The sequence below is a fragment of the Myiozetetes cayanensis genome, unplaced genomic scaffold (assembly GCF_022539395.1).
Source record: "Myiozetetes cayanensis isolate MyiCay16 unplaced genomic scaffold, myiCay2020 scf15, whole genome shotgun sequence".
NCBI classification, from domain to species: domain Eukaryota; kingdom Metazoa; phylum Chordata; class Aves; order Passeriformes; family Tyrannidae; genus Myiozetetes; species Myiozetetes cayanensis.
In genome coordinates, this window is record NW_026087159.1 from 712463 (window position 1) to 728591 (window position 16129).

Here is a 16129-nt window from a genome sequence, read left to right on the forward strand (position 1 = left end):
GCAACATTTCGCATTGTGAGGATGGAGCTGCTCAGCATTTTGCCAGATGCCAAGTGATATTCTGATGTTTCTATCTTCACTTTGAGCTGAGTGACAGTCAGCATATTCACAATGAAGCCAAGACAATCTGCTATCAAGTTACAGTAGTGGCATTTTCCCTGATGAAGATCCCAGGGCTCGTTGGAATAAAGCTCCTTAAAACTCGGTGTCTGGAAGGGCTCCAGCGTGGCTGGCGCTCGGTGTAATATGCTGATATATTTGTGCCAGAGCAATAAGTGGATCAGTGGGTAGAGCTTTGGTAAGTGAGTCCATACGTACTGCACCATTTCCTGGCTCGCAGCTCCGGGTGTTGCAGGCTGTGTGCAGTGGGGGAGGTGCCAGAGCTGATCAAGCAGTGTAATTTTATACATTACTGAATCAGTGCAGGAGAAACCTGGAGGGACAAAGCATCATCTTCTCTTTGAACTGCACTGTAAAATCCGACAGCTGTCTTAGCCCAGCCATGCTCTGATACGTTTTTCCTCTCCTTTTTCCCCTGATTTTGGTGTGAATGATAAAGTGATCTGATGATGGCTCTCGTTATGGAACCTATTAGCAAGTGGACGCCCAAGCAAGTAGTGGATTGGATGAAAGGTAGGATCATTTATTACCGTGTATTGTCTGTACTTTGGATCCTTGCAATTTCCATGTCTGCTCTGGTATTCTTTGTTTCGGGAAGAGTTTATTCAGTCCCGATAATCGGGGTGCTGCTGTGCTCCGTAGTTGTCACAGGCAGGCTGAGCAGAGGCTGGCTGAGCCGTGCAGCGCGTTGTTGGAATCGCTGCCGAGAGCGGAGCGGGATCGGATGCGTTTGTTGGGGAATGCAGACAGAAAGTGTTTGTGTCTCAGGGCTCCATCATCGCCTCGCACGGAGGAACGTCGGGATGTTGGGCTGCTTTAAATTTGCCCTGATTAGGTCTGGTTCGCTCATATCAGGTGATCTGATGCAGTGGCTGTGCAGCACTTGGCTGTAGTTTAGGGTACCACAAGGAGCGTGAGGTGCCGGTGGCTGGACCGAGGGATCCTGCTCCTTTGGTGGCACGTCCTGCTGTGTCCAGCCTTCCCAGCCCTGTGTCCAAGGCTCCCGTGTGCCCGTGTGCCGCGGGGACCGTGGGCAGTGCAGGGCTGAGCCCGGGGAAACTCGTCGGGATAAGTTGGCAGGAACGATGATTTCCCTGCACATTCGCAGTTTCCCAACACAGCCGTCAGCTCTGACATGTTGTGCCTGACAATGCTCGGCTGTGCTGCAAACACACCGGGGTGGATGGGAGGGGGAAGGGGGGATTGCTCCTGGTGATGGGTGGTTTGAATCGCTCCGGAGTGGTGGTGGTGGTGGTGGGGGGATGTATTCCCACGGTGGGATGCATTAGTGTTGTTTTACAGTGCTTCTGATGAGCTGTCTGTCTTGGAGACAGTTCCTGCCACGGGGGATCTCTGTTACATAAGGACAAGAGGTGCAAATTTTGGGGGGGTGTGTTACTCGTGTAAATGATTTCTGTAATGTGAGTACTGACTTATTTGGGGGGCTGAACTGGATGCCCACAGTAATGTCCTTAGAGCTTTCAAAGTGTTGTCATTAATAAGGGAATGGTTCCGATCTCATTTTGCTGAGCTCCATCCCCACACTTCCCTGAAATGGGGCTGTTTGGGTGCTCATTAGACACGGTACCAGGATGAGCTAATTATTCTTTGACAGGCACAGAGTACTGGGAAGCAAATGGGATCGAGGGGAATGCATGTACTTTGTTTCTCAGGTGTTTGGGAACTCAGGGTAATTGGGAGGGCTTAAGCAGGTCATTGGGATGGATCCTGAAACCTTTAGACACAGGACTGATTCCCAGGCTCCAGTGTCATTACCTGACAGCAGATCCTGGTGTCCGTGCAGAGGAGAGCTTTCTGATCCACGCCTTTATTTTCAGCACATAAAAGAGTTAAAAAGTGGACAGATCCTTCTGCTTTTTAATTCATTACTTGAATTATAATGTATATTAAATGTCAGAGTGTGTAGAATACTTGTTGCTAAATTTAAAAATACTTCCTGATACTTTTTTTATCCTTTTTGATGCAAACTGGTTACATTCTGGGCAGCACTAATCCATGATGAGCAGTGCATGCCATGGGAAGCAAGAAGGTCATACAAACACAAGGTTTAAAATGACTGGAGTTGCCTGACAGTAGGATTTGTCTCCCAGACTGCATCTTGCATCCATAGGGACGTCTGGAGTAGGCAGGGTTGCCAGTGCTGTGCCTCTGGGCTTAGGCATAAATAAGGATAATGCAATGAACATTGGAGCATTTAAAACATCAATATTTTCCTTGCTGACATGAGCTGCAGACCCACAAACAGGGCAGTTGCCCTTTATTCCCTTTTCCCCACACAAATATTACAAGCCCCTTTCTTTTTATCCCACTCTTTGCCTTTTCCAATGCACAGTTCAGTTGCAGCCAAAGAAAAGACCCGACCCACACAAATGGCAGTGGACCAAAATGAGTTTAAAACTACTTGTAAATACCTCACTTGGCAAAAATTGCCCAATTGTGACCCATTTGCCTGCATTTGCCCGTGCTCTGTGTCTCAGCTCGGTGGGATGCAGTCATTCTGCTCAGTCCAGGTGTCAGGGAGCTCCAAGGTCTGCACAGGTAGCTCTCAGGGATAAAGTACTTTTTATGTATTTCTTCTATTCTGAAAAGTGCAATTCTTTGACAGCAGTAAAGAATGAATTAAAGACATTTTAGACAAATTACCACTTCGTGAATGAGCGATAATATCTTTCCTATCAATAGCAACATGTTAATAATCAATATAAAAAAATATTGTAAGTGTAATATACCTTTGGGAGGGGGCTTAAAAAAAATTCAATAATTGTTATCTGTGCAAATTGTAAATTAGAATCTATTCCAGAGAGAAATGAGAGCAGTACTCTTTTTAAACTTGCACTTAGCACAGTTATTTAAGCTATTGTAACTTACTTCTGAAATCTCCCAGCAAAGTACATGTTTGAAAGTAACTAGCAGTGAGTACCAGCAACATCAAATAATTATAGAGAAGATGGAAGAAAGCCACAAAAATTATGTTAATGGTTTGAGACCTGGGGACCCAGAATGTGTCCTGGTTACAGTTTGAAATCAGAGCCTGAGCATCCCTCCCCCCCCACGAGAGGAGACACCCTTCTGTTCTTTTCCTTAAGGAAATGTTACTTGCCAAAAAAGTAAAAATGGGTAGGCTTTAAGGAACATTATTATGACAAGTTGGCATCTTGTATTTATCCACAGTTGCTCTCTGGGGAGCGCATTCAACTGGAATTCAATTAGGGAACTGCAGCTGATGGTGTGGACAACCTGAAAAGGCCATGCAAGTCTTGAGAAATTGATTCCTGAGGCTCACAGAGGATACAGAAGTTAAAACTCTGGGTACTTTCGTGTTAAAGAAATTGTCCTTGTGCAAAAAGACGTTGTAAAGTTTAGCAGTTACACAGCAGAAGGCACTGTGGTCAAAAGGAATATTTTTGAAGGAGCTGAAACCATTAATTGGGAAGGGATTTTTAACAACAGTTTTCAGTCACTATTCTTTTTGTCCCCCAGATTTTCCAAAATTTTACTTCAGAAAATGAGCGAGTATTTCCCCTGATAGACACCCATTTCTTACATAACTTATATGTTTTCCTGGGGTTATGTACTGAGGACCCAAAAGGTACTTTAAGAAAAACCTTTGCCTTGCTCGAATTCCATTGTGGCCCTGTTGGAAAACAAATATTGACCTCAGAGCTTGCAAGTACATTGAGGATCAGAGGAGTTTCTAATTTGGCCAGTTTAACCTGTAAGTAGAACATATTAACGTGAGTAAATGACAAACTAGACTTTAATATGTACATTTGGAATTTTTTATCTGGAGACTTTGGTTGCTTCTTGGCCCAGGAACTCAGTGTGAGACTCAGTGAGGCTTTGCAGGTTTTCAGTGACCCTCAAAAACCAAAGCCCATCTATTTTACCGGGCACTGGGAGTCCTGCACAGAATTTGGGGGCTTGGGGAGCAGAGAGGAGGTCTGATGTGTTACTGAATTAATAAAAGCATGTTAGATTGTGTCTCCACTGTAAGTAGAATCTAAAAGGTATTCTCTGTACTTTCACAACTGAGAGCATTGAAGATGTTGTGCTTCCTAAGGGAAGCAGTTTACAAGTAGGTCATTTAAAATGTGAACTCATTTACAGGGAAGTGACACCTCTGTTTAAATAAATACTCACTTTTCAGAGCAGCCCAATGTAATGAAATGAAACACAATGCAGTGAAATACAGCTGTGACTTTCAGAGAATGGAATGTTATTGAACAGCTGAAAATTAAAATGGGAAACCAGCTATTTCTTAAGTACCTGTAAGCAATAACTCCATATGGAGTCTGGGATTCAAAGGCTTGGGGACTGACAGGTTTGTCTGCCCAAAGAGCCTTCAGTGGAGGGTTCTCTCATAATGAATGCTCTGCTTTAGACACTCATTTCACAACTGCAAGCCATTTTTTTCATCTTTAAACCTAGAATTTCTCCACTCTCAACAGGAGATGCAGACATGAAGAAATAAAAATTAATTCAGTTGGTAAACTGATTAACTGTGCTGCACTGATCCTGTGCTGAATAATTATATGTTTAGCTGAAGGGTTTTCCTTAGCATGTAATTCCCTGATTTCAGGCTGGCTCATAAAAGAGAAAGGAAGGGAGGGAGGGGGAGCAGGGAAGCTGATGACGTGAGTGGACTTGTTAACATTCCCATCACGCTGGGCTCCGGCAAAGCCCTCTCAGTCTTCCTTTGCTTTTCATTAGATCACTACCTGTTCTGGAGCAATGTGTCATAGCCAGGGAGTCTCCTCTATCTGCAGGACAATACATTGGTAAAATCTCAGAATGTGCTGGAAGCACAGCTCACCATTCTGATCTGCTGCAGAAGCAGCCCTGTGGGTGCAGAGCTGGGGGATTCCTGGCTCCCCTGCCCCCCTGCCTGACCTTACAAACCCGTGATGCAAAGAACACAATTTCACAAGGTACAATTTGGACCCGGAGTGGATAAGCGAGGTCGTTTACCTTATTTAGGGAAATGGAGGGTTTATAACATCTTTTCAGCTCTTCCCGAAGACAAATGGGTTTGGAAGAGCTCTGAGCCACCAGTACAGGCGCCCTCAGAATTACTGTTGAATTTCCAAGCTGTTCTAAAGTGAAGGTTTTGTCGTTTTCCTTCTGCTCTCACCAATTTTACAACCGAAACAAACAATTTACTGTTGTGGCTCCCCCTTGGATTCCTGTGTTCCACTGGCATCGCATTTCCAGTTGTCACACTAGGAAGTCACTGAAGCAGAACTGGCTGCAATTCCTCTCTGATTCCTCTTGCAAGTTTCGGACTTTTATACTACTAAGTGATTAATTTTGTGAGCAACTGTTGAGTGTTGTAAACTATTAACTTTAAAAGGGTCAGCAGTGCACATCTCAGAGCTGACTACTTTGCAATGTCAATGGTTAAGATCAGATTTCAGGGAACAGACTTCCAATGTTCATACAGTTAAGGGTTGGAATGAGCTGTCTGGGCAGCTGTCTGGTTTGGCCATTCTCTTTGTAGGAGGTTTTGAATACAACTAAGAAGAGCTCCAGCATCCCTCTGGAAGAGTTTTTGTACCCAGCCTGTCCACAGCAGTGTCCTAAGCTCTTCTCAGGGCATCTACCACCTCAGCAAGGTTTGATGGTTTCTCGCATGGGATTGACCCTCACCTTTGACACGTGAAAACAGCCCCGAAGAGATTACAGCTCTGCCTTCCTCCTGGACATTCCATGGCTTACATCTCCCAGAACACCTGTGGGACAATATGTCTAAAGCTCAAAAATCCTAGTGCTGTGTTTTCTGAGGAGCAAACAGCACAGCCTCCCGAGAGCAGAGTTTCAGAGCGTTCATCAGGGTTTCGGCCCCAGCAGCAAACACAGACCTGTCCTGCTTTCACTGACAATTTACGAACAGCCCATTCCTTTCAGCCTGAGAGCTTAAAATATCGGACAGAGCTCAGAGGCCTGGCAGGATAACTAAGAGCCAGTGCCTCCAGGGCTCTGACTATTATCACTTTTAATTCAACCTGTGCACCGCTGGCAGCCTGGAGGGACAAGGAAACCCTTTGCTGAGTCCCTGACTCCAATTTGTGCCTTGCCAGTAGCTGTGCAGTCATGGCTGGGGTCACGGCCTGCACACTGGGCACTGTACAGAGCCCTCCCCAGGACTTGTCATACTCCATGGAAATGATTTGGCTGAGGTATTTCTGCACCCCCATCTCTGTTACCTCATTTTTACTACTGTCTTTTTGAGGACCAATTAGAAACTGGTCTATATATCTTCTAGGAACCGACTGGATTAGCACTGTCTCCATAAAAGATTTCAGCAACATTTAGCAATTTAATGGGCTGTATTTGTTATCAGGTTATTTAGGAAGATATTCTGAAATTTCCCTATCTATAAAGCGGATACATTCAGACCTTTTAAGAAAGGTAATTCTGCTCACAGGGAAAAGTCTGAGCTGAATGAAAGTCTCTCCAGTCACGTTTATCAAGCGTAACTAATCTTCCAGGTCATTATGTAAAGAAATTTGGTTTATTGTCTTGCAGCTTAATATCAGCAGTCAGACACCATTGTCATGCACTGTTCTCCCAGTTCTGACCATTGCAGGGAGGACAGAGTGGATCAGAGGGGATCAACCTTCTCCAGCTCTCCATTATTTCACAATGTTTTATATTATGGAGCAAAATTCAGAATGAACTGGCTCCTGTGGATAACAATTTCAGATCACCTCAAATGAGGTGCTGTATGTCAAGGGACTGCAAAGACACTGGATCCTGCTCAGCAATAGGAGACTTTCATGGTCTCTTCCCAAACTTTCTTGCCCTGCTAATCCCAGTTTCTAAATTTTTCCTTGCTTTGGCAGGAATGACACCACCCCGTGTACCATAACATTGAGAACTCCGTGTGGAACACTTTTACCAGTTTATAAAATGTGTATTTCCTAAAAAAGAGCAGAACATCTCAGTGTCACAGGATTTCTGGCTGCCTAAGTAGGAAAGCCGTTTGAGAAACATTAAACTTTGCAGAAAAATACATTCCAAGTAGCATTTTAGTGCATGCTGGAAAAACACTGTCTGGATGGTGGAGTGTCAGGCAAAGTCCTCTTGCAGCTCCTGTCTCCAAACCCACGGGAAGGCAGCTCCAGGACTCCTGGCTCTGTCCTCAAGAGAATCTTCTAACTGGCTTGAGTAAAGAAATATTCCTCCCTAGTGACATTTGTATACATCTCGTTCTGGTGGGTTTAAGTCCTGCATTTCTATTTGCAATGAAGGAGAGGATGCACGAGGCACAGCAAATATTGCAACCCTTGCATCTGCCAGGAAAGCAAAAAGTTTGTTACAATTTGTCTTTTGCACAGTTGTTTTAACACCTACGAAGGTTGAAAAGCTAAAAAAACAGTGAGAATTTGTCCTTTTGTTGCCCTTCCTTCTGCAAACATGTCCTGCCATGCCGACAGAAATGGCAGGTTGTAGTTCTGCTGGTGAAATTAGTGATGCTGTTGATATTAAATGAAGCATTTTACTTAATAAACTGCAATAGTATCAAATATTGCTGGGCATTAAAATGCATTCATCCTGCCCACCCAGAATGATTTTGTAGATATCTTCTAGATGATACTTTTGTAGTTTAGCAAACATGGCCCTCTCCTCCCCAGTGCTGTTGTAGTGAAGGCAGGAGCTGGAAAGTGGAGGTTCAGGAGTTACATTACAGGATTTAGAGGGAGGAAAAAATTATGAGGTTGTGTTTGTGAAGAGCTCTAGTGAGGAATCAAAATGAAATTATTTCTGATTAACTAACACTCCAACAGCTCCAACAGGTGTCCTTGTCGACCTCCTGGAGCAACGAGCTGAGGAGAATTCAAGGCCAATGCAATGTTTGGGTTTTCCTACTCAAATCCTCTGCCAACTGCTTTCCAGAAAAGATGATTGTAAAAGACTGTGGTGCCTTTTTAGTCCTAACGTAGGTGGTATGTTTAAAATAAAAATGTAGCAGCCTGTAATTTTCTAAAATACATTCAGCTTTATTCCCTACAAACGTGTCCACCTCTTTCATTCTGAAAATCGTACAAAGCCTGGAAAAACTCCCCGGGTTCCAGGAGCTCTGAAGGCAGGAATTGTGTTTTTTCTGAGAGTACTGAAACTGCTACAGCTGCAGAAAGGATTCACTGGGCACCTCTGCTTTCCAGCTGACAGGGAAATCTCTGAGTTCAGACACTGGTGTCATCTGACAGCTCAGACATGGCAATGATCCCTGGAATTAGGAGCATGTTATGGGTCTGACTCCTCCAGCTTCCCCTGTTCCCTTTTTCTCTCTCTCCTGGTTATTCCTCTTCCTCTCTAGCAGCATTTGCTTGCCTTTTTCACAAGGAGGTGGGGAGTAACCATCAGATTGTGAAGGAATTCATTAATTTAACATTAAACATTTCTAGCCCTGCATACCTTGGAGAGGTGATTTGGAAGTGAACTACATCCAAAATCCAGGAGAAGGTGGAAACCCCCTGCCTCAAGGAGCCAAGCAGAGCTTCTGGGAGCTCTGAGGTGCAAACACTGATGTTCCACTGGTTCTCCATGAAAACCTCCTGTGAATGGCCAGGCTGCTTCTCGTTGCTCTTTCAGCCTGGGAAATGTTGCTGCCCTGGAAGATGGTGGTGGGGGCAGTTCAGCATCTATTTATGAAACCTTTTCCAGTGGATAGGAAATATCTTACAGTAGCCAGCAGTGTGATGCAGTGGGCACACTCCTAAGCACAGGAAAGACAGATGGAGGAATCTGTTATTGATCACTCAGCATCAGCAATGTGCTCATAATGAAAATGCCTTAAATTACAGAGCACTGAGGAGAGGTTTTAATTGCCCATTGTCAAGAGACTTGCACTGTTCATTGCCAAGCCACACTGAGAATTTTCCTCAGTTGCACAAAACGCAACTTTATAGTTTCCAGAGGAAAAAGACATTCAAAGCAGAGAAAAATCACCTTGAAATTTGCATTTGTGTCATGCAGTTGGAGGGAACAGGCAGAGCAATGTAAGAGAAGTTCAGAACTAATAGAGTTTGAATGTCATACAAAAAAATGGATCCACTGTGGGCAGTAGCTCAGCAATGCTGTTCTTCCAGAAATAAATTTTGGAGGATGAAGAGAGTTAGTGAATAATCCATTTAAAAACCAACCAAACAAACAAACAAAAGCAAGAAATAATTATCTAAGTAATAAAACAGATAAATTATAATAATAAATAGACATTAAAATTTCACCTAGGAAATAAAAAACAAAGACAGAGAAAGTTAAAAAAATTGCAATTTTCTTAGAGAAATGGAGGAAAACCTTTCTCAAGACTTTCATAAGTGGACTTAAAAACATTAGGAAATGTGCTGAGGAAACCATCACCTGCTGAAAGAAAGAAACACTGGGGCATCATGTGAGCTATTTCTTGTTTCTCTGATCATTCTCAGGACAAATTGTCGATGGCTTCTGTGGCAGCACAGAAATCATTATTTGCATATCAGCACTGAGGCAGTGCTTTAACCAGGAGCCAAATTGCTCAAACGATCGTTCGATGGAAGTGTTTTAATTCAATCTCGGCATCGTTCCCAAGGCCATCAATATCATGGAGAATGTGGAAAGAAGCTTCTCTATTCCCCATTTTCTGGGGGCTGCTCTTTGTCTCTAAAGGTAGTTCTGCATTTATTTCTTTAATAAGGTCTCTTTTCTGGTATCACAATAACATGGTTTATCCTTGAAACATTTTGGATATTCCCATTTTCTTTTCTGGACAACTTTTTCAATAGCAGGATGTTGATATTTGAGGAACCCTGGCATTTGGAATGAGTTAATTCCACGTAACCCCTGTGATTTTGTCAAAGGCTTTGTTTTTCAAAGGTGTATAAGTATCCAATTAATGTGTTTGATGGATCTCCAGCCTCCATGTCATAGATCCAGGCAGAAACTCCAAGTGAAGCCAAACTGTCTGACTCTTCTGTGTGATGTCAGACTGCCTTGATTCACCTCAATGCTCTTTGCTTTTCTCTCACCATCTGATGTCACACTTGATTTGAATTGCTGAAAGTCTCATGAAATTATTCTTTCAAATCTCATTAATACCCCACCTTTTGAGGGGAAATGATAGACAATATTTCAATTTTTGCTTGCAAACTGGCAAGCTGTCACATAAAAGGACAAGATTAAACCTTACAGCAAACTGTGAGACCGTGTTAGTGCCATCCTGGAACAGTCTCTATTTGTTCTCATAATGAAGTAACCAACAACAGTGAAAGGGCAGAAGAAAATAAATTACATCTCTGATTAACCCTAGTAGGCATCCATGCCTGCTAACATAATTATTATAATTTTATAGCAGTTCAGGATATACCAGAATAAATTATATATGTCTCTCGGACCTTCACTAATTCTTCTGGAGCCAGTGGCTCCCTGTACTCCACAACTACGATTCCCAAAACATGGTAATGAAGCTCCATGACTAAGCATTCCCGAAACAATAACAGAATTGGCATATTTTGGGTTTGGTGCAGAGGAAAAACACAAATTTCTCAGGGAAAAAAAAAAAAAAAGACCATATGGTGGCTGTGTTAAAACATTGGCCAAGTTACTCTAAGAAAGTACATTTTGAAACAGGAACTGTGATTCTTTGGAGAGTCAAAAATAAACAAGGTTTCTAAATCGCATCCAAGAGGTACAGAAGAGCTTGAAGGTAAGATTGTTTCATGTTATTTTGGCCTGGAGGTCATCCTACCACCTCCTGTAGTCAAGATTGTTTGGCAAATTATCTTGATTTGCATGTCTAGATGACGAGTTGTGCTCTGAGAGAAATCCACACTCACAGTGTAGCATTCCTTATCCAGGAGTGATGAAAGATGCAGAGGCAATGATGCAACTGTGACTGTTGATGGAACAGGGGCAGGTAATGATAGGACAAGGGGGAATGGCCTTAAGATGAAGGAGGGAAGGTTTAGATGGGATATTAGAAAGGAATTCTTGGATGTGAGGGTGGGGAGGCCCTGGCACAGCTTGCCCAGAGAAGCTGTGGCTGCCCCTGGATCTCTGGAAGTGTCCAAGGCCAGGTTGGATGGGGCTTGGAGCAACCTGGGCTAGTGGAAGGTGTCGCTGCCCATGAAGGGGGTGGGACTGGATGGTCCTTGAGGTCCCTTGCAACTCAAACCATTCTGGGATTTTCTGATTTTATGAAACTAAATGTGCTGTTTATAAACCCATTCACTGTCACTGGTTTGCAGAACTTCAGACTGAGAGTGCATACACTGAGGTAAAGGTAAATATGGGATATGGGAAAAAAAAACCTGATTATTTTTCTGAATCTGTATTAAACCAAGTCATTGTGGTGGTATTTGCATCCTTACCCTGACGAGAGAGTAAAATGAAAACAGGGTACACATTAATGTGATCTAAAAAGAGCCCAACAGCCTGAGGTGATAGAAAGCAGTGAAAATGCTTTGAAAAACACTGTTAAAACCTGTTCCTCCTCCCCTCCTGCAGACAAGGGGCAGGTGGATGGCACTGCCTGTTCTCCCTGCACTGAGTGCTTCATTTCTGTTCTAATGGACAATCACATTGCAGTCCTTGCTGGCATTTCAGTGCAGGATGACATTGTCCTTGTGCAGCTTTTACAAGGCAGTTCAGAGCTGCTGAGATCAGAGGCACTGGGGAAAGGCAGGATCATTATCAGCATCCTGCTGCTGGGAGGTTCTGCTCTTTATCAGATCGGGTAACCTGGGACAAAGCAATATTTGCTATCAAAGGGTAATGACAACCTTATCTACATTGTGGACTATTAACTCTTTTTATTGGTTCTGGTGTCTCCCATATAGCAGTATTTAAACACAAAGCTCCAGTGTTCCGTGGTTCAGGGCATTTTTGGATTGCTAAAGTGGCAGGCAGAGTTGGTAGGGACTGAAGAGGCACAAGTATGATGCAGATAAAGGTTCTGAGTTTTACAGGTAACAAGTATTTCAAGAGCAACAACTCTTAATAATGACAGAGAGACGTGGTGAAATGCAGAGAGGTGGTAATTAATACCACTAGCATCTGCAGCAAAAAGTTTCATCGTGGCTGTTTGCACTTTAGAATTCGAGTCATTGTTCCACGGTGCAGGGAATCTGCTCCAGGAAAGATGTGGCTTCACTGGGGAAATCACATCTTCAAGGCTGAAGCGTTTTTGTGCACACATATAGCCCATTAATCAAGGGAAAAAACTGAGGCATGTTATTCATCATATTTGCTGTGTTTGGATTTGAAGTGATGAGAATTATAATAATGATCTTGAGCATTATTATTAAGTAATATGAAGTGGTTCGTCTGCAGGAATAAATACGATTTGGCCTGTGAAGGTTCAGACATCTGGTACAGGCATATGGGTTGGGAATCATTAGATAATTGTTACAAAAATACAAGAAAAATGTCTTTTTGATGAGACAATCGAGGCCTTCAGGATGGCTCCATGTGCTTCCCTATTGAATGGGAGCTCCTTCCTGCCCCTGTTCCGCCTCACAGCTCTCCCAAAACATATGTGATGCCTGTCAGGTTACTGAGGTTACTTAGTTTGAAACATGCTCAGAGTAGCAAACAGCTTTTAGGACTCATTTTCAGAAAATGTTTTATGTTGCACTGATTTTTGGGTGGTAAATTGTCCTGCCTTCTAAATGTGTGTGTGCTGGGGATTCCTGTTGCACTGCGGTGACTTGGTGTGGATTTCCTGAGTACGGATGTTCCGAGCATGGAATCATGGAATGGTTTGGATGGGAAGGGACCTTAAAGCCCATCCAGTCCCACCCCCTGCCATGGGCAGGGACACCTTCCACCATCCCAGGTTGCTCCAAGCCCTGTCCAACCTGGCCTTGGACACTTGCTGGGATCCAGGGGCAGCCACAGCTTCTCTGGGCAAGCTGTGCCAGGGCCTGCCCACCCTCACAGCCAAGAATTCCAGGTCATGTTGGAGAACCTTCTCCTTGTCTAAATCCAAGCCTCTCTTACAGATGTCTTTGCTAGTTCATGTACTAATTCATGCCCAAGTATTAACCAGGAATCACTTATGGATCTGGTCATCATAAGCCAACTACTTCCCCACAGGAAAATATCGTATTAACTCTCCGTTCCTTTCTTTGTGTATTTTGATTTCATCTCTGATTCTGTTAAGCTAAAACATCTTCACGATTTATTCAACAAATATGACTTGCCGCAATCTTCTTTATGCTAAGAATTTAAGAAAAAAGGCCTTGGGCTGCCTGCCATTATTAACATTGAGAATTCCTGCTGATTCTCAGGTAGCTGTCAGTTCAGCATAAGGAAAAAAGCTAATTATTTTAAGCAGGTCAGTCAGGAAGAAAACTGAAATTCTACATGAAGTCACGTGCCCCTTGACTTTAGCTGATATTTGCTGCCGCAGAAATATGTGGCTGAAAAGGAATCCACTGGTAAAAATACATAGTGCAAATATTTAACAATGTAACCTTATCAGGCTTGAAATTAAAGCATTGCATGCAAATTAGGTCCTTGATTTGCATCAGGATGAGGCTGAGAAGGATGATGAGGAAAACAAGAAGATGTGAATAAGAAAATGAGTCTAAAGTATGTGGGTAGGTGTCTTTTTTTTTTTTTTTTGATATAACAACATTTTTCTACAGAAAAAGTGGATAAGAATTACAGAAAACTTCTGAGACACCGGGCAAGACATCCTAAGTATTTTTACTGTGATATATTCTGTATTTTTATAAAATATTTATTACTTTTAAAAGGCTGAAATTACACTTGGGAGTGTCAAATCCCTTGGAATTCAAAGGCATTTAAATACTACAGTGTATTTACTTATGCTGAAGAAACACTGCTAGACTAAAAACTCAGTAATTTCTATAAAAACATTCATTTCCTTTATCTTGTGGTGCTAAAAACAACTGTCTTAAAGGGAAATATTTTACTACCCAGATTACTTTTTCTAGTGTTGAATGCTTTGATATTTCATTTATTTTGAAGGATGCAACAGGTTAGAAAATTTGACTTTGCTGCAATAACAGTGGAATTTTTAGTTAGGATGTGCCATCCCTGAAAGTGCCCAAGACCAGGTTGGACGGGGCTTGGAGCAACCTGGGCTAGGGGAAGGTGTCCCTGTCCATGGAGGGGGTGGAACTGGATGGGCTTTAAGGTCCCTTCCAACCCAAACCATTCTATAATTCTATAATATATTGGAAAAACAACCACGTCCAGGGATATGATGCCTCAAACTGCTACAGATCCAAACTAGTTTAGAAAGGAAAGGAATTGTCTCTTATAAAATGTAAATGAAAGCCCACTTATATATTTTATCAGATAATTGAAACTGCTTTATTCACCCTTGGGTGACATCAACAGCACGTGCACTGGGTGGTTCACTTAAATCAATGGACCACATCCAGAATATGGTGTTGTTTCATAAATTATTGTGTCTGTGAACAAACAAACTCAACAAATCAATAGTGCTTGGTGGAACTGATGTGCTCCAATGGCAAAGGCCCTTTTGTACCTTTCTGAACAGGAATTGATGTCAAATTTGTTGACTTGCTGAGCCAAACCCCGCGCTGGCTCAGTGAACCCAAAGAGCTCTTGCAGGGATCATTTGTCTGTTCCTGTGTCTCTCCAGACACCTGTGGGCTGAGCTTGGCTCCGATCCCATCACTGAGTTGAGCAGAAATTCCTCCAGCAAACTCTGTATAAGGGAAGTTTTACAGTTTGTTCAGTAAATTTTGTTTTCAGTGGTATCAGTTCACGTTTTTGCTGCTTCAAGAGCCAGATCCTCAAAGCTAAACTCACGTGCTAAACTATACATAAGCCATGGTTTTGTTATTTAAATATGTACTACCTGTATGTTCTTCTTAGAAAGACTAACCTCAATATTTTTCTTTTAAGTATAAAGGGAGTTTTCCCAAAGTTTTCTGAACATCTTATGGGCTCCAGCCTCAAAAGAGGAGCAGATAAAGGGGAAAATAAATAAATAAATAAATAAATAAATAAATAAATAAGAAAGGCTAATTCAGTTAATAGAGATGATGAACTGCGCTGCATTGATTGCAGCCAGACTGATTACAGGCTCGGGTGAAGGTTTTCCTGAGTACGCAGTTCCCTGCGTTCCAGTTGGCTTGGAAAAGGAGGGAGAAGGGAAAGTGCAGCAGGGAAAGCTGCTGACGTGAACGGGCTCCTTAACATTCCTGGCACACAGTCTCGGTGCTGTTCCTTCAATCACTCCCTGCTTTGGGGGCGATTCTCTGCCATTTCCATCACACAGACCCCGGCGGTGCCCGAAGTGCCATGGGGGGATGGACGGGCACTCTGATGGGATCCTCGAAAACCATCGCCCATCAGCGCGAAATCCAGGAAGCAGGAGCAGCCGGCTGAGGGAGACATCAAATGAGACAGCTGGACAATTCCGGAACGCTGTGTTTGAAGAGGCAGCCCTTTTGGAAGGAGGTAGCTGGGTCTTTGCAATATGCTTTGCGGGAAGTGTTGGCCTCGAATGTTGATCATTCTTGCAAAGATCAAGCAAACATCAAAACAAACAAACAAACAAACAAAAAATCTTTCCTCGCGTACACTAAGCCGATAAATGTAGGCACAACTGAGGAGAACTCATCAAAATGGAGACTCTTCTGCCACAGAACTCCCGGGAAAAGCTCTGACTGTCATCTGTGTCAAAACTCTTTAATCTTCCCTTTTGATGTTCCTTTTTTTTCAAGGAAATACTGAATTTTAGGCAGAAAGTTATGCTAACAGAGCAGCACATCTCCTCAGCTGAACTTCCAGCACCCCTTTGCACCCTGAGCACCTGACACTTCATGGCAAATTCCAACCTTGAACTCTGAAGCCTGAACAGGTATTTAATTACAGACTCTCCTAGGCTTTGCCTGGGTGCCACACTGGGATCACAGCAGCAGCTGGAGCCCCCGGGCCACGAGGATGTGGGAGAGGAGCCACGTGAGGTCTGTGTGCCCTTTTTGGAGGGACACAGTGACTCTGG

General features: G+C 43.1%; 1 protein-coding gene across 1 annotated transcript in view; it reads left to right on the forward strand.

Annotated features, from left to right (window-relative positions):
- The first annotated feature begins 335 nt into the window (after positions 1-335).
- LOC126637552 (connector enhancer of kinase suppressor of ras 2-like) overlaps positions 336-16129 on the forward strand; it is a 173232-nt gene continuing 157438 nt past the window's right edge. Inside the window, 1 exon segment of the mRNA XM_050310900.1 lies at positions 336-633. Within this exon segment, the coding sequence (XP_050166857.1) occupies positions 567-633 (67 nt within the window). The 5' untranslated portion in view covers positions 336-566.